Source organism: Prionailurus bengalensis, chromosome B2 (genome assembly GCF_016509475.1).
Source record: "Prionailurus bengalensis isolate Pbe53 chromosome B2, Fcat_Pben_1.1_paternal_pri, whole genome shotgun sequence".
In the NCBI taxonomy this organism is placed as follows: Eukaryota; Metazoa; Chordata; class Mammalia; order Carnivora; family Felidae; genus Prionailurus; species Prionailurus bengalensis.
Window position 1 is genome coordinate 110,983,650 of NC_057349.1, and position 19,776 is coordinate 111,003,425.

Consider the following 19,776-nt stretch of genomic DNA (forward strand, 5'->3'; position numbering starts at 1 on the left):
GTTTCTCTAAATAAAAAAAGAAGAAACAAAAAAGTTAAAAAAAAAAGTGGTACCACATAAGCCACTGGAGAAATATCACACAAGTAAACAAGTTAAAAATGAGAAGATCTATATGGGAAAGGAAGTGATTTGATCTTGGTGACAGGTAATTAAACAAAATGAAATACTTTTAGGCATTACATACAGAAATCCCTTATCTTTCAGGTCTTCAAAAATGGAATTAGTGTATGTCTTAGTTTTTAGCATTTTCCCATGCATTATTGACTTTCATTGATTCTGTAACCCTGTGAAGTTGTAAAGATGGTTGCTGTTATATCTCTGATAGATTAGGAACCATTTAAAACTACAGTTTCTCTGATGTCACATCTTCCTTTCTCTTTACTATGCCATGCTGTTTTCCTAAGTCACACTTTTCCCTTTTTCAGACAAGGCTTTAAAATAATAACCTACAATTTAGACAAAGTATACGATGTAGATTTTCTGGCCTTAATTCCTGGCCTCCAACTAAATGCCTCAAACTATAGTAATTTGGTTTTCCTCTTATTTAGCTCCACTAAAACTACTTGTAAGATCATTAGTGTCTCCATATTATACATTCCAATGAATATTTTTCAGTCTTTATCTTACCATGAGTTTTTTCCACATTTGACACTTTGACAGCTTCCTCCTCCTTGAAATTCTTTCCTCCCTGGTTTCTGAGACAATATCTCTAGCTTCTAAAGAATTCTCTCCTTCCTTTTTAAATTTTTTAACTCCTTCAGGGTCTTCTTCTCTAACCACTCCTACATTTTAGTATTCTTTTTGGTGTTCTTTAGTGTTCTTTGCTGCCTTAGTTCTGGGTCTTTCTCTCTCACTTCCCTTGGTAGATGTCAATAACTCTCATTGTTTAAACCAGCATATCTTTGCTAGGAATTTCCACCTCTACTACCGTATTTTTCCCCCAGATACTTGACAATCATACATAAGCGCATATCCCACAGCTACCTCTAATTCAACATTTGTCTCCGTGATGGCTACTACAACTGGATTACAAACTCGAGGAGGAAAGGAACTTAACTGTGTTTACCAATACAACACAACACAACAACTTGACTGTGTTTATGATTGTGCTCGCCATATTGCCTAGCATATAGTAACTGCTCAATACAAATTTTGAATAATTAATATGTCAAAAATTTACTTAATATGTATGGCTTCCTTTTTAAAAATCTGCCACTTCTTTTGGAAATTCCAACCACAGCAAATGACATTACTGTCCACATACTATTCCAAGACAGAAACCTGGGAGTTAGCTTGAATTTTTCTCACCCCCACCCCAAATAATGGCAGTTATACTTCCTAAATACTTCTTTAATAGCTCTCCTCTTTTCCTTCCTACTAATGCTCTCTCTAGATCTTTTTAATAACTCTACAGGTGTCAGTGCAAGATCTCATCACCTAGAAAACTGGTTTCCTGAAACTACTGGCATCCTCTTTATCTTCAATCTCTGTGATTACTCAGAATCAGTAATTTGAAATTCTATGTTAAGCTGTACCTCATTTTGCTTAAATACTTGTAATTCTTTCTAATTTCCTTTAGGAAAAAGGACACAACCCTTACTCAGGTAGCATGATTTTCTGTTGCTGTTCCTCTTAAGCCTCATCCATTCCTGTTCTCCACTTATACTTTGTACTGAAATGAAGGTGAGATCTTGTGGTTTCAGTTCTCCTGACTGTTTTCCATCTGGCTGAGGCTTGTGCAAATATCTCTGTCTAGAATGCCTCACTCAGGCTTTCTTCACCAGGCTTATCTTCACCCATCTTGTGAAACTATTGATGTATCCTCTCCTTTGGGAATATTTCTCTGAACCAATAGGCTGGAGAAATGTAACTTTCCACTGTGCTCAGAAAGCACACTCCGCACAACTTTTCTGTTTGTTTGATTTTCTTTTATTCATTTTTGTTATGATTAGCTCTTTATTTAATGATCTCTGCCTAGATACAAAATATTTCTTGAGAATTTAAGGTATTTATCTTTATGTCTTCAAAACCTAACACACTTTTAAATATATGGTTGAAATTCAATAAATATTGAACTAAAATGAGCCTTTGATCCTACCACAACTCAGTTTAGTTAATGACATTAAGATTTAACTATTTCTACAATTTATCGGAGTCCTGCATATCCAATGCTTTCTGGTTACCTAAAGATGTATATACTATTCAGGTGGTGTGTGGAGTGGTTGGGGGAAGAAAGAGAGGGAGAAGGAAGACAGAGAGAATACATTTTCTCTTGTCCAAGGATCTAATTAATAAACTATATGCATATATATATGCATATTTACAAATATATATATACAAATATATATATATTTGTAAGACCACTAGTAATTTTTTGATAGTTACTGCACTTATTTTAGATAGTTATTTTAGATAGTTATTATATATAAATAGTTTATATATATAGTGTATATATATATATGTACACATATACATATATATTTATATGTATATAAATTATACATGTTATATATATGTAAAAAACTAATGGGGGAAGGATTATACATATATGTATAATATGTACATAGGATTATACATATATGTATAATATGTATAATTATGTTTATATAATGTTTATATATAGTGTATATATACATATGTACACATATATACACATATATATACACACTTGTGTAGGATCACTATAGTAATTTTTAGATAGTTATTACATCAGTTTAGTTTTATGATGACAGACATAAATTGAATAGAGTCACCAATTAGAAGCAAGTTCTTTGAGTGTTATGAGCCAAAGATACTTTGATGACTGATAGGTATTGAGTACATACTGTTTTCCTTTGGCCAAAACATTTACCTATTGTGTCAATATCTTAGCCAGGTGGTAAAATACACAGACAGCTTACTCTTGACATACATGTTCTGCTAACAAAATATGTGTTTGTTTATTCCTTTTAAGGTCAAAGGAATGCACAGGTATGTTCAGTGCTTGTTTGCCTATGCTATGTCATAAGAAAGGAATAGGTGTTTCCTTAATCATTTCATGAACTACTTAAGTCCAGAAATCACCCATCAAGTGAAACAGTGGGTAGACGATGTCAACCAGTGCTCAGTAAGTGTGAGGACCCCACTGCTAGTGAGAAAAAAACCATTTAAAAATATAAGTCCAGGGACGCCTGGGTGGCTCAGTCGGTTGAGCGTCCGACTTCGGCTCAGGTCGTGATCTTGCAGTTTGTAAGTTCAAGCTCCGCATCGGGCTCTGTGCTGACAGCTTGGAGCCTGGAGCCTGGAGCCTGCTTCGGATTCTTTGGCTCCGTCTCTCTGCCCCTTCCACACTCATGCTCTGTCTCTCTCTGGTCTCTCAAAGATGAATAAACGTTTAAAAAATTAAAAATAAATAAAAATATAAATCCATTCTTAATTTTTTTAATGTTTATTTATTTTTGAGAGAGAGAGAGACAGAGCATGAGTGGGAGAGCGGTAGAGAAAGAGGGAGACACAGAATCTGAAGCAGGCCCCAGGCTCTGAGCTGTCAACACAGAGCCAGATGTGGGGCTTGAACTCATGAATGCGACCTGAGCCAAAGTCGGACACTTAACTGACTGAGCCACCCAGATTCCCCAAGTCCATTCTAAATTAGCAAAGTTTTTGGTAAAAGAGAAGTTTAATGTTATTCTTCCCTGGAGATAAGGGCAATAATAGATGTCTATGAAATCTGTAATAGTACATCTCAAATTTTAATGTACATACTAGTGACCTGGGAAATGTGTTAAAATCCAAATTCTTATTCAGCAGTTACAAGATGCTATATTTCTAACAAGGAACCAGGTGATGCTGCTGTTGTTTTGAGAACCACCGTTGAAATAGCAAGAGTAGATGTGATAAACTTTTATATTTTTCTGTTTTCATAGCATTGAAAGTACTTTCATATATATATTATCACATGATTCTCATGATAAGTCTGTTAGATTGGCATGGGATGTTCTGTTGGTGGTGACTCTATTTTATAGGTAAATTAAGAGAGATTCAGCCCTTAAGAGATTTGTTGTAAAATACTCCATATCTATTTTCTTGGAACTCCTCCTTCTATACCATCCTTCCCCCATTAGTTTTTTACATTTAAAAAACTGCTTCTACACGCCCTATATCATAAAGCCAAGACACATATCAAACATATATTTTAAAAATCACTAACCAATGCCTTTCTTTCCAAGAGGATAATATTGTCAACATGCGGTGGCTATGGTAACTTTTGAATGTTTTCCTGTCTCAGAGATTAGAGAAGACTAAACAGCTCGCAGCAGTTAATATAGGAGCTTAGATAGAAAATTAGTAGAAACGCATTCAATACATGTGGATACCACATGAGATGCTAGAGGAAAACATGTGTCAACCGACCACGGCTGGAGAACTCATGGCGTGTGTTTGTAGAAAGAGAACAGTGGTGGGTGGGAAAGTAAGCTGTCAAGATTGGAAACAAGGTTTATAGGTAAGGTGCTTTTAACATGGACCTGAAGTGAAAGAAAACTATTCAAAGACACTGAAGAGACAAAATTCCATAGGCGTGGCAATCTTTTTTAAATGTCTGTGTGAGTGCAGGGGGAGCAGTGGTGGTGGATTAGACGAAAGGAGAGCACATGAAGAAATATGCTGAGGGCTGTATAATGCAGTGGCAATGAATCTAGCTCTATTCTCTGCAGATATTCATTTAGAAAAAATAACTAGCACAAGCATGTGCTGGATCTGTGAAGAGGAGATGGAAGCAAGAGGATTAAGTCATGAGTTTGTTTACCTATTCATGCAAGAGATGAGAAGAGCTAAAAGTATGGTCTTGCCAGGAGAGAGAATAAAGGGGATCACAAAGGTGGGAGATACATAACTTGATACCTAACTGGACACTGGGTTCTGAAAGAGAAGGAGAAGCTGCAAATGACTCAAGTTTAAGTCAATGTAACTGAATGGTGATTCATGTGTTCCAATTGTTGAGACAAGGAACAATGGCAACAACAACAACAAGGCAATGGAGGAGATGTTGAGTTCAGTTATAAACAAAGTGAGGTGTAGGCAAAATAACCAAGTGAAAATTTTGTTAGACACTTAGAAACACAGTGACACAACTGTGAAGATTTTATTTATGAACATTAATTTTCTTGATACATAAGAAAAATAAATTATTCACTGTGATTTATGTCTTTTTTTGTTTGTTTTTAATTATATAACTACTTTTAATTACTAGTCATGGCTTCCCGAAAAGAACACTTAGCTATTTTCTAATTACCTAATGAAATGCATGTCCCATTTGCCAACATTTTCATTGGCAAATAAAAAAGGAATTTAGTGGCTAATAATATGCTATGTCAAAAACAAATAATTATAATGTTGCCCCAGTATTTTAAAATGAAGTCATTTTTTGTTGTTGTTTTTAACAGTGTGGGTTAAGTGGTTTAGTTTTTGCCAAAGAAAGATGTTTTTTTAAATATGAGAGATGGTGAACATGGTCAAATATTGTGTAGGGGTCAGTGTAATACGAAGCAAGAAAACCATCCCCTGGTTTTGGCAACAAACATGTTAGTGGTCACTTCCACACAGAGATTTTAGGAGAAAAGATGATTCCACAGGAGTGTCCTCATGTATGCTCAACTTTAAGTTAATCTATCCTTTCTTTATTCCCTCAAAGCTCAGGGGCATTTTGTTCTTGCTCATAATTAAGCCAATTCCGTCCACCTGTAGTGCCTATCTCAATTTTTCTCATCTCTAGGACAGTTATCTCCTCATGAGTATCTCCCTCTGGATTTCTTGCTCTGCCTCTCTCTGGAATAATCTACCTGATTATCACCAATATGAGCACAACAAACATATTCCATTGATTCTACCTGTCAAAATAAAATACTTTGCCTCCCTTTATCAACAAACTCCTGGAAGAAGAAGTTTATGCTGTCTCCACTTACTGATCAATCCTTTACTTAATTCCTATAAACTTTCTACTAACCACTCTACTGAAAATGCTCTCCAAAAGGTCACATAATGGCAGGTTTTTGTCAAATATAGTGGCTTTTTCTCAGTCATCATGTCTCATGACCTTTCTGAGACGTTTGCACTGCTGACTTTTCCATGTTTTCTTGAAAGTATCCCTGCTTTGGAATGCTGATACGTTGCATTTCCTGATCTTCCAGGTAACCTACTTGCCTTCTCATGACCAGTTCTTTTACTTTTCCAAGAAGCTATCCTTAATTCCCTCCTCTTTTCTCTCTACATTACTTTTTTTTGAACAACTCCTTTCCTCCTTTGCCTTTGAATTCTAAACTTGTTTTTTTTTAATTTTTTTAATGTTTATTCATTTTTGAGAGACAGAGACAGACAGAGCATGAGCGGGAAAGGGGCAGAGAGAGGGAGACACAGAATCTGAAGCAGGCTCCAGGCTCTGAGCTGTCAGCACAGAGCCTGATGCGGGGCTTGAATTCACGAACTGCGAGATCATGACCTGAGCCACCCAGACGCCCCTTGAATTCTAAACTTCTGAACTCATGTTTACAGAACTTAGTCTGAGGATCCCAAGTGTATGCTCCCAATTTCCAAGGCTCGCTTGGATATCTCTGTGTGCGCGTCCACTAGCATCCACCCACCTATGCTTCCTTTACGAAGTCTACATTTGATCACCTTTACCATCCTTTCTTGCTTGAGACCTTGGAGTTTGGTATAGCTTATGTCATCAATGCCTATTCTTCTCCTGTGAAACATCTTGACAGTTACAAAAGCAGCAATAGCACAGTATAGAGAGTATGACTGTGTTTTTAAAGCATATGATTTCATGTAACTGAAAGAATATGTACTGAGATATTATCCATATTTTCAATGGGTTGCAAGGTTCTGTGGTTTTGTTTTTTTTTTAATTTTTTTTTCAACGTTTATTTATTTTTGGGACAGAGAGAGACAGAGCATGAACGGGGGAGGGGCAGAGAGAGAGGGAGACACAGAATCGGAAACAGGCTCCAGGCTCTGAGCCATCAGCCCAGAGCCCGACGCGGGGCTCGAACTCACGGACTGCGAGATCGTGACCTGGCTGAAGTCGGACGCTTAACCGACTGCGCCACCCAGGCGCCCCAGTTCTGTGGTTTTTAAAAACTTAATTCCTAATAATTCTACACTGAACACTAGTCATGTCTATAAATGTGGGGAATAAACAAAATTCACTTCCTCACTGCTTCTTCTCTGTGTCAATTTCTCCCATTTTTACTGTGTAATACTTAGAGTGCTAAAAGACACTGGAGTCAAATCTCTGATTGAGAATCCTTTCCATAGGATTTCATCTCACATGCCATTATAAGACTTTCTTCTTCCAATTCACATTCTAAGAATCCAAACTTTTCACTTTGGCCTCCTAATCTCCCTCTCTTTATTTCCAGAAACACCCTCCTTTGACTATATACCACAGCTGCAGTCTTGCCTTCTTCTGTTCCTCATTCAGCACCTGGCATCTCCTCTTGTCCTTGGTCCTCTCCTCACTGCATCCTGCTTACATCATGCTCAGCCCGCCCCTGAGTTAGCGCCTTGATCGAGCTACCATTTACTGAGGCCAAACCAAATGGCAAGCATCAATTCTATTTCTTTTTGACAACCCTGCTGGCCTATTATGATGGTCTTTGTTCAATAGATAAAGAAGTTGAAACTCAGAAATGTTAAGTAATTTAAGTAAAGTCATATTCCCAGCAAGTGGCAAAAAGAGTCAAATTCATGTCTTTCTTTATAAAATTGGCAGTGCTTCCACTGGGCTGTATAATCACCTCCCTGTCTCAGCTGCTCTTGCATATTCCTAAAATCCTAGCTTAAACCCATCATCATCTCCTTGAGGTTTTCACTGATTGACAAGACCACAGGGGTGACTCCTCCTTCCAGACTCCTAGAGCAGTCATCACTAATAGAGTTGTCTTCTAGCCAACGTTTGATAGTTTGTGTCTATGTCCTTAATTATACTCTCTTAGTAGAGAAACAAGACCTTATCACTTGTTTGTAAGTTTTGCATCACCAAGCACAATCCTGAACATAAGGCAGTGACATTTAGCATAATATATATTTTCAATAAATTGCTGATTGATTATATAAAATATGCTATTAATGCCGATTTCTCTTTCCTTTTAGGGAGTTAAAAATAAATATAACATCAAAATAGATATAAATATTTAATGTAAACTAATAATACGAAATTTATAGTGCATATTACTTTTCCCATTACAAACCAACAGTAAAATAAGGCATCAAATACAGTGTTATGCTCACAGGAAGGAGTGACGTCATGCACCTTTTATTTGATCAGCAATCTTTCAGTGACACCAGTAAAAGAGCTAACAACAGTAGAGCAATTTTTATAAGTAGTTTTCCCTTTTCTGCAGATATATCTAAAGCTCAGTTATAAGTTTCGATGTTAATAATGTATCATATCTCTATTATGCATTTTTCTCACTGTGTAAAATTGGTCATTTTTTCCCCACTTATCTTCTAGAGAATGCAGACTTTCAGATTTCATAAAGTCAATCAAAGAGGTTATGTTTATGCACTAAAAAAACAATGAATTACTTTTGCTATGTTAACAGTACTTTGAAAAGAAGTGATAATACTTCAAGTTAATATTTAACATATACATAGAAGGGGGAAACAAGAATTAGTTACATATAGGTTAAACTTTGTCAAAATGAGTATACACAAATACTTTAAGACCAATGATATGTATGTCTGTGTGTACATAGTACTTTCACTGTATGGAGAGATATAGATATAAACTTCCTTTGCGTATGCAGATATAGACATATAAATAAGTATCTTTACATAGATATGAAATATTTGGAATAGGGTTAGCTCTAGAAAGATTGTAATTACTAATTGGAATTTTTGGTTTTCTTTTTCTGCACTGTATTTAATGAAGTTCCTTCTAACTTTTAACATCTCTCTTAAGAGTGTCCAGCTCTTGTCTTCCTCCCTCACAGAATCTGTTTTCAGCAATTCTATTTTCAAAGTATTCCAATTTTCAAATGAATGGTCAAGAAGGCAATGGACTCCCATTCCAAAGAATATTTGCATATTTAATCAATGGGAAAGAAAATGGTTGAATCTATTAGGCTGACCCATATAAAACTACTGTTTTGAGGTAAAAATGGTTGAATATATGTGATTTCATAAGTTTCAATGAAGATATGAATCAGTTTCAGGCGTTTGATCTGGTTGAAGCCTCTGAAACATAAATTGTCCCCTTGGCACTTTGTAAACAGTGCTCAATTGCCCACTAGATGAATAAGGAGAAGCATATGCTAACAGTTCCAGCGCTTTGGTGACCTTATCCAGAAAACACAGAATCTATTTTAACTTAAGAATATCTTCAAGTTTATTGCTTATTACACTTAATATATATGGGATGGGTGCATCAATATTTTTTCAATGTTTTGAGCATTTCAAGGCCTTACGCATCCCTGATTATAACACTAGTTTTGTTCATAACAAAACAGAACATCTATTTATATGTAAATCTTAGAAAGTGCACTTACCTGCTTTGGGTATCTTTTCCTCTTTTTTAATTTCAGGTTCTGGGGTAAAACATACACACACACACACACACACACACACAAACACACAGGTGGATAAAATAAGCATTTGAAAAAACCCATACAAATCAATTTTAATAGATTTTTAACAATTTTAATTATAGTTACACACTTTTATCAATATGCAATGAAACATGTGTTCTTAGTAAGTGATAAAGTGACTTAAACAAAAGGACTTGATTTTGAAATCTAGTTTGCTAAGTTTTATATAGAACATACTAAGTAATTTGTCTTTACTAACAGCCCATTTCTTAGGATTCATAAGTCCTCTAAGTAATATAAATAAAAAATTAATAATAATTACTAGGAAAAAGTGTTGTAATTTTTCCTAATTTAACCAATTCAAGCCATTTATTAATTTTGACTACATACGCTCAATTCATGGAGCGCCACCTGGTGGTTAACTTAATAATTTCAAACAGGTATAATTCCTGTTTTTATTAGTATTTATTATTAATTTTATAAAGTAAATTAAATTGATTTATAAAGCATTAATATAAAACTTTATTAGAATGAAGTACTTTAATTTCTTATTGTCTTAGGAAATGTCTTTTGTCTAGAAACTGCATTCCAACTTAATATCATTATAGGTTAAACACATAGTTTTAGAAAGTATCCAAATAATGTTCGTGATACATTGCCAATCAAGGTAATGGTTGACTATATTTTAATGTTTTCCATTTCTTCCTCTTGTTTAAACAATTTTTCTTAGGCTGTATACTTCTTTCCTGGCAAAAAGTCTTGTTTTGATTAATGGAAGGGCCCTGCTACATTATGATTTTTCCTTCCTTCAGACAGCAGAAAAAACTGACCTCATCGTTGGGATACGTTTTGAGAACAGACTGTGTTATCTGAGATAGTGCTCTCTGGCTTTATTTGAGTGGTAGCCTAGTAGAGTCTCATTTTCTGGAGTTACAAAATAAACAAACAAACAAACAAAACCCACAAAAAACAAAACAAAACAAAACACCTCATTTGTTTAACAGCAGAATTTTATATAGTAGAGAATTACATAACCACTCACACCCTACTTCCTATAATACTTGAATGCATATCCTGTAAAAAGTGATATCGCTGCTCTTATCGCACTTCAACACTCCCTACCACGTATTCCTCTCTTTTTATTTCACACATTCACTAAACTGGGTAGGGCACATGCTATTCTGTTGCTTTCCATGTGCTCTAATGTTATATAACAATTTTTATACAATTTTAATTTAATTTTTATTTATTGTCTATGTCCCCATCTTAGATTTTAATTTCCACAAGAGCAGTAACTATGTCTTGTGCACTATTCAAATATCAACATTTATTTACATATCTGACATGTGGCATATGATCAATAAATACTGTGGAATGAGTGGATAAATGAACAAAACGGTGACTACAGAAGGACCGAATGCTCCCTCTTGTGTATCTAAAGTCCTAGAAGAAATTCATTTATCTCACGCTTCCGGATCTAGAAATAAAATTTCAGTGTCCCAGGATGGGTTTCGTAAACATGTTACTCATCAGGTAGAGCAATCTATTTGAAAGGGCCTTACTTCTTACTACACATGGCTCTCTCCCCCTCAATTACATTGTTATTGTAATCTTGACATGGGATTATCTTAGTCTTAATGTGTGTCGAGAGATCTGAGAAACATAAAAGTTGTTGAGAATATTTTTATCAGTACGTTATGGTTTTTATGAGTGCAATACAACCAGAATCAACTTCTATCTTGTACATAGAATTTTACACTCTCTCTTATGAACATGCACTATCCAACATGCGTGTGCCCATGGACCCTCACACTATATAGAAATACTGACTTTTGGTATTGCGTAAAAACACTTACAGCATGACCTCACAAGTTATGAGTTCATGGGAAGTGTAAAAAGGAGGATTTGAATCATACAATATGGCTTTAAGACAAGTTCACTTGCTCAAGTTTTGTGACCTTGGGCATTACTTAAAACCTTAAATCTCAAATTTTTCATTCCTAAAATGGAGAAAATAATGTTGTAAAATTAATGAGAATTGTAAGTGATGTATGGAAAGCACTTTATTATTTTAAATTGTACTCATAAACTTAAATTGCACAGTGATTTTCATTTTTTTCTTACAGAATTGGGCCTTTACCCTTGAAGATGCAAAGCAGGAGTTGATATGTGAGATTATTGTTAAAGGATTTTCTAAGGTGAGCATCTCCTTTATTAGGCTACTTGCTAATTCAGAGCTCAGTGCCTTCATTTTGAAAATGGCATTACTACTGAAGGTTAAGTCTTTAATTTTTGAGTCACAAATGGATGCCTGTTCCTAGTCACATAAAAATGACAAATGTATATATATGTATATCTATGTATATGTATATATATCTATATATGTACATCTATCTATATATGTGTGTGTGTATATATATATATTAAGGAATATATGTATTTATATTTAAGTTTAGTCCAACGGCTTCATTGAGAAACTTCAAGAAACTAAGGACAACGGTTAATGCTGGAGATTGGGACCTGGAGGCCAGAATGGGAATTGTTATTTTCATCCAATTTTTACGGTTTGAAATTTTTTTTTCACCACTGATTATTATCATATAATAATAAAATAACTGATTTGCATAAACATTTGTCACTTGAGCCCTTCATTTTGGGCTCCACATGCAAGCGTTGCAGAAACATGGAATCAAGAAATCCCCACGCTGAGTTGTTGAGACAGACAGCCTGTCATTTCATATGCAGCACTGACTTTTCCAGGCTGTTGATTTCATTTATGAAATGTAAATTGCTGACGGGCCTGGGGAAGGGAGCTTCATTAACGATTTTTCAATGTCATCAACACTATGTTCTCAAGTAAAGTGGGCCGACCAAACTTCATCATGCTTGTGCTTGAGTCAGAGAAGGGCAGCCATGGAGACCAACTCTGTTTAGGAGTCTCTGTTTTGTTTTCATGAAATTAAAAGAAATCTATACAATATATAAATTCCAAGAATCGACATTAAGAATGCCTCTATTTTAGATATTTTGTAAGGAGAAGGTGACTATCACTGATTTTTCTTTTTTCACTTTATTTTGTTATCATTTTCACATTTGCTTGTTAGTACATAGTGGCCTGATATGTATAATAAATAATAACCATAATCAGATTTGTCAACCAATGATATTTTCCTCATGGCACTCACTAAATAAGTGTATTATATGCATTATTTATATCGTATTTATGTAATATGAAATATTTGTGTTTATTTGATCTCTAACCCCAGTAGAGTATAAACGTCATGAGTCCTGAGATGAGTTATTATTTCCTCTGCTGAATCATAGCACATAGATCAATGTTTTGTGCAGAATAAGGATCAAAATATTTGTTGCAAAAATGAAGAAATTATCTTATATAATCCTCACATGCCTCTTCTACGAGATACATACTACTATTACACCCACTCTACAGATAACAATACTAAGGCTCCATAATTTGTCTAAGTTCATTTTCCCTAATAAGTGACAAACCTGGTCTTTGAATACTGGTTTTTATGACCACCTTCAAAGCCTTAAGCACTTATAATGAAAACAGCTATAATTACTGTTGCTACAGAAAGAATAAAAGCTTTTAAACATTTCATACATAAAAACATTACAGTAAGCCACATTCCATATCTTACAGGTAGGTTGCTATTTACCTAGTGTATTTTATGTAGACAAAAACTTAACAGTTTTTATTATTTAGTTGACATAAACAATTTAGACACTAAAGTTTCTATTTTTTTCAGCCACTCATTGAATCATGTTGTATAAATTAGCTTCCTAAATTAGGCTGGTCAAACTAAATAAATAGATTGAGCATTGATAAAAAATTGATAGCTGTCTGATATACTCCTGTGGTTGTATTCCATATTTAATGGCACGGGAAGGTTTTACATTTAAAAGCAGGTCACCAAGTCCATTTTTGTAAAATATACAGAAGAACTTCAGCAGTCAGTTGTTTGTGAGTTTTGGTCTGAGGGAGTCTGGAAACCTGGTGGCTAAGGACACAACTCATACTGCCAGTGGTGTGTCCCAGATCCACCCCAGGTGTCTATGTGACCTGAGCAAGTCACTTTCAGTGCGTCAATGTTCACATTAATAAAAAAGGATGCTGTAGGGGCACCTAGTGGCTCAGTCATTTGAGCATCTGACTTCGGCTCAGGTCGTGATCTCATGGTTCATGATTTTGAGCCCACATTGGGCTTGAAGCCGTCAGCACAGAGCCCTCTTGGGATCCTCTGTCCCCCCCTACACCCCCTTTCTCTGTCTCTCCCCTACTCGTCTGCTCTCTCTCTGCCTCTCAAAAAAAAACATTAAAAAAAAGGATGCTGTAAAAATTAAACTGAACACTACATGTGAGGCATTTAGAACAGAATCAGATACAATGCAAGTAGCGCACATCATTCTCTTGATACTTTAAACTATGTTTCTTATATTTTTCTACCATACTGCTAAATAAAATATATTTTAAATATATATTTTTAAATAAGACAAGTAAAATTTTGTGTATTTAATAAAAGTTAGTGTTCATAAATTTCTTCTAAACCCATGTTTTTTATATCATTTGAGTAATCATTTGCAATTTCTAATGAAAATCTGCCACTAGTGTGCACACATACACATTTACAGGACTGTACTATGGCTCTCATTATATTACTTAAAACCAGGGCACCTGGGTGGCTCTGTCAGTTAAACATTTGACTCTTGATTTTGGCTCAGGTCATGATCTCATGGTTTGTGGGATGAAGCCCCGTGTTGGCTTCTGCCGTGACTCCCTCTTTCTCTGCCCCTCCTCTGTTCATGCTTTCTCTCTCTCAAAAATAAATCAACAAACATAAAAAAATAAATTATATGCAAAACACACACACTTTCACATTTTGTTGTTTCCTTGATGCTTTATGGGAGGGGACAGAGAACTACTGTCATTCCAAGTAACTTGGCTTCAAAATTTGGGATTAGGGAAAATTCAGACTGAACTCATGTTTTTTCATGTCCTGAGAGGACTTGTTTTGCACACATTTCATCTGTTTTGATAGGTAGCATTTGATTTCATCTGCTGTGGACACATTACTTTGTAGCCCAGGTAAATACAATTGTGAGAAAGAAAAAATCTGACTACCTTTAGGTTTGACTTGGAACTTCTTCAGTTTACAGACTTCCAAAAGAAGAAACTGTCCCAAGTTTAGGTGATGTCACGTATAGAACCAACACCTGGCATCATCTCCTTCATGACTTTTCATCTTATCTGTGCCTACATTTCTTTACTTCAATATTCTATGGACTATTTAATATTTTCCTTCTTCTTTTTTAACCATGTCCATATGGTTTTGAAATATTACACACCCTCTATGCTTCTATTTTTCCTGCTTGAGTTTCTTTTTCTTTTTTTTTTTTTAAACGTTTATTTATTTTTGGGACAGAGAGAGACAGAGCATGAACGGGGGAGGGGCAGAGAGAGAGGGAGACACAGAATCGGAAACAGGCTCCAGGCTCTGAGCCATCAGCCCAGAGCCTGACGCGGGGCTCGAACTCCCGGACCGCGAGATCGTGACCTGGCTGAAGTCAGACGCTTAACCGACTGCGCCACCCAGGCGCCCCTCCTGCTTGAGTTTCTAAAGTTGTATCATATTTGTTTATAAAGTGAGGAATCCTCCATTCATAATAAAGGGGCAAGGTGATGGTATTCTCAAGTAACTAGGCAACCTCATAAAAGTAAGGACTTGCAGAGATCATTTTGTACTGCAGTTGGAGAAAAACAGACACACAAACCGACTAAACAAAAAAATCCTTTGGTTTGAAATTTATTTCCTTTTTATTAATCAATGATTTAATATGAGGCATCTGAAATTCTAAATTTTAATTTTTTCACCTTATGAAATGGAAAATTATATTAGCTGATGTATTTGTGGCTAAGATTAGATTAAATAATTGAATAAACATTTTAGGAGCACTCATATACTAATATCTAAATAGCAGATACCCATAGATTGGATAAAAAACTTTGATATCCCTTGTCTAAGGCAGCATTGGAGGCCACTTTATATTTCCTCTTTTTCAAATATTGTAAGATTTTCTTGGACAGACTTTTGTCTTGCTCATCTTTGGAAACACAGCATCTAAAATATCCCCAGACTATACCAACATTCAAAATTTGTTATTGATACAAAACAAAGAAAAATGTGGTTTAAAGATGTCAGGAAAATCAAATCTATAAACTTTGCTTTTAGGTGGCTCAGGCCAAAATATGAAATGGAATCTCTCTTCCATTAACCTAAGCCTTACTAAAAGCCCATTAGAACTGACTCACCCACATTCAACACTGATACACATTATCTTCAGATTTTATATTTAATTTGCTCCAATCAGGAATAATTATCCAGAGTAAGTGAATTAACTAGTTTATAGCCAGTCTAAGCTAGAGTCTCAAGCTAATGAGCAGTGTTCTTTCCATAACATGTATGCACACATACAAACACCCGCCCCCCCCCCCCAGATGCGCGCGCACACACACACACACACACACACACACACACATTCTCTCTGCCTCTGTGTCTGTCTCTTTCTCTTGCCTCTCATTCCCATTAGGTCAAAAAAAATTTGCTTTATAAGCTTCTGTAGGCATAGTTCTAAAATGGTTCTAGTTTGGGGCGCCTGGGTGGCGCAGTCGGTTAAGTGTCCGACTTCAGCCAGGTCACGATCTCGCGGTCCGGGAGTTCGAACCCCGCGTCAGGCTCTGGGCTGATGGCTCGGAGCCTGGAGCCTGTTTCCGATTCTGTGTCTCCCTCTCTCTCTGCCCCTCCCCCGTTCATGCTCTGTCTCTCTCTGTCCCAAAAATAAATAAAAAACGTTGAAAAAAAAATTAAAAAAAAAATAAAATGGTTCTAGTTTGTAATGCAAGCACTTAATGTGTGACTCAAAGCTTTGTGTCTAGGACCTGATGCTGCAATCCTTCCTTGGCAAGATTCCCAAGGAGTTTGATGCCCACAAGGAAAGTTTGCTGAGTGGACACTAAAGATGCAAAATGAGCCCAAGGGCATTCTCTCTTCGCAGCAAAGAATAAACACATACATTTTTCCTGCCTCATTCTGTCATCATTTCGTTTTTGCGATCCTTGGTCTTTCACATATGCTAAGCTGATGTACCACGCTTCTGATAGTGCCACTCTGCCTTTATCTTCTCTTTCTTTTAGGCCTCCCTATGTGTGCCTCATTATTCTTTCCTTCTTGCAGTTTCCATCGTAAAGAGTACACATTGAAATAAGTAAGAAATAATTGGAAGAGGCTGCACTTATCAGCTGCACAAAGAACAGTCAGTCAGAACAATGTCCTGTAATGTTATTTGAAGATGGCAGGATAGTTGGTTGAATATATTTTAGGTAATGAGCCAGTTGACTTTAAACCATTCAATGGGTTCAGAAAGTTGTGTAACGATCATTTGCTCAGGTAAGGAAGCAGACATTCTTTTGTTTCTCCTTATCAAAGGGAGGGTCCCTCTTTAACTAGATTCTTCCCTGTTTCTCTGGGCACCAACATTCACTTTCTTTAACTTGAAGCAAGAATAATCAATGAAGTTAATAAAAGGTCACATGTTTAAGTATGGATCATCCTATATCTTATTCAAATATGTAAAAATAATGCATGACCTTATATGAAAAATAATACATTTAACATTTTTAAAGTGAACAGGAAAAATAAAAAGACTTATGGTAACATTAAAAAAAATTATCCTCAAGGAGAGAGGCATATTAGAACATTCTCATAAGGTAGCATGAGTGACAACAAAAGTAGATGTGCAAAGGGACAGTGACTCATTTTCTTATGCTACTTTGCCCCTTCTAATGAGACCTTAACTGGAAAGAATACCAAAGAAGGAATCTTGGGGCTTTACATCCATAATTGTTTATATATTTCACATATAGTTGTATTTATCATTGAGCATTAATTTTTTGGAAGGAGAAAATAAAAATTCACAACACTTGGATACATTAATTTGTAAAGCCAATGATTATAATACAGAAAATTCGGCAACCTTAACTGCTTTCTTGCCAACACGTAACCCCTTTCCATTCTGTCAACTTGGCATTTTAGCATGATCGGCACAACAGGAAAAAATGTTAGTCTGTAAGTTTCTGCTTAGAGTGACAGAGCTACAATTACTAGTTCAATTTTCACTTAAACAATTCTTCAGAAAGTGAGTCATCATGGATTTGTAAAGGCACCTATCGACACTTTATTTTTTGAATCTGACTGCTCTCAAAAAAATTTTTTAATGTTTATTTATTTTTGAGAGAGAGAGAGAGAGACAGAGTGTGAGTGAGGGAGGGGCAGAGAAAGAGGGAGGCACAGAATCTGAAGCAGGTTCCAGGCTCCATGCTGTCAGCACAGAGACCAATGCAAGAACCCATGAGCTGAGAGATCATGACCTGAGCTGAAGTTGGCACTTAACGAACTGAGCCACTCAGGCGCCCCCCTGACTGGTCTTCTTTTAATCAACAATTATCTATAACTTTCCTCCATTCCTACCAAATGCAAAAGATTGTTATGGGGAAAAAACAACCTTGAGACCGTGTAAGGATAAGTCTTTTTAATATATTCCAATATTGAAGAACAAAGGAAAATAAGATTATTTTTAGGTGCATTTAAGTCTGATACTAAGTAGCTAATCCAGCATAGAAACCTTAGATAATCCTTTAATCTTTGTGCATCAATTTCTTCACTTGTTAACATGATAGTATAATATTTTCTTCCTAAAATAACTCAAGGCAGAAATAAATCATGTCAATAATTAAATCAGAAACCAGGCATGGGAAAACCTAGAAAAAACTACACTAATATTAAAATGCTAATGTTGATTATTAAATCAAGTATTCTAGATCAACTATCAGATTTTAAAAACAATATTACAGCAAATTTTAATATTTCTTAGAAGATGGCAATGTCATAAGCAAAGATGACATTTGTGAATTGCAGTATTATTAGAAAAACTTTAATTCCAGAATGGTGAATCAAAATGTATGTTAGTTGCATTCACTTATTAGAATGATCAGTTGCAAAAGACAAAGTAAATCCCTGTAACGTCAGTTTAGAGAATTAGAACAATAAATAACATTAAAACTGGAACTTTTTGGAAGTTTAGTGTCAATCATTGAACATCAGAATATTTTTGGTCCCAGATAATGTAGCAGTATAGCAACGCTGATTATGTTCCAACTGACGCATGTTGAATTAACATATTCTAAAAAGTGCTCTTAGAGACAACTCTCTGAGACCAACTGGTTTTGATTCTTTTCATAAAAGAAGATTGTATAATATCTACTTCTTCAACAGATTGTCAAACTTTTCCTTGCAGGTCTCTAGGTCTCAGTATTTAAATAATGTTTATAGAACCAACATTGGGAACTTCGGGATAAGACTTACAAACTGAAACTGAAAATGCACAAAATACCAACTTTTAGCAAATGAAAAGCAGAACAGATAGATTACTAGTATTGACCCTCAAGATACCTAGTTGTACTCATGCTAAAAAGAATGTCCTGGGTTCTTCAAGTAGCAGTTTTAAATGTATTCTTTACTAACTTCCTCAGAACTTTACTCATCTCACCTTGATTCTTTCCATCACTAATCTATGTGTGACCACACCTTCAAAATCCATACACTGACAAACATATCTCACAAGTGTATCTTCAACCTAAATTCCTTTTCTGCACCTCACACTTAGTCAGCTTCCAGCTCTACATTTCTTTTGGGCGTCCTATAAACAGCTAAAACTCAACAAGCTGTTAGCCACACTTATGATTGATCCTAAGCTTCTCCTTTTCTGGTGTCCCATCTCAGTGGTGTCACCAACCACTTAGCTGTATAAAATATAAATCTTGGGGCGCCTGGGTGGCTCAGTCGGTTGAGCATTCGACTTTGGCTCAGGTCACGATCTTGCGGTGTGTGAGTTCGAGCCCCGCGTCGGGCTCTGTGCTGACTGCTCAGAGCCTGGAGCCTGTTTCGGATTCTGTGTCTCCCTCTCTCTCTGACCCTCCCCCGTTCATGCTCTGTCTCTCTCTGTCTCAAAAATAAATAAACTTTAAAAAAAATTTTTAAAAAAGAAATCTTATTAAATATAATATTTTTCAAAAATGTCCTCTTCTCTCCATTTCACCTGCAACCGTCCTGGTCAAGGTACCACAATCTCTCAC

The 19,776-nt window shown here is 35.7% G+C and overlaps 1 protein-coding gene across 1 annotated transcript in view; it reads right to left on the reverse strand.

Annotated features, from left to right (window-relative positions):
* Positions 1-19,776, reverse strand: part of TRDN (triadin) — a 395,011-nt gene that overhangs the window by 65,450 nt on the left and 309,785 nt on the right. The window contains exon 24 of the mRNA XM_043592239.1: positions 9,528-9,566. Coding sequence (XP_043448174.1) covers positions 9,528-9,566 — 39 coding nt within the window. The remainder of the gene's footprint in view (positions 1-9,527; positions 9,567-19,776) is intronic.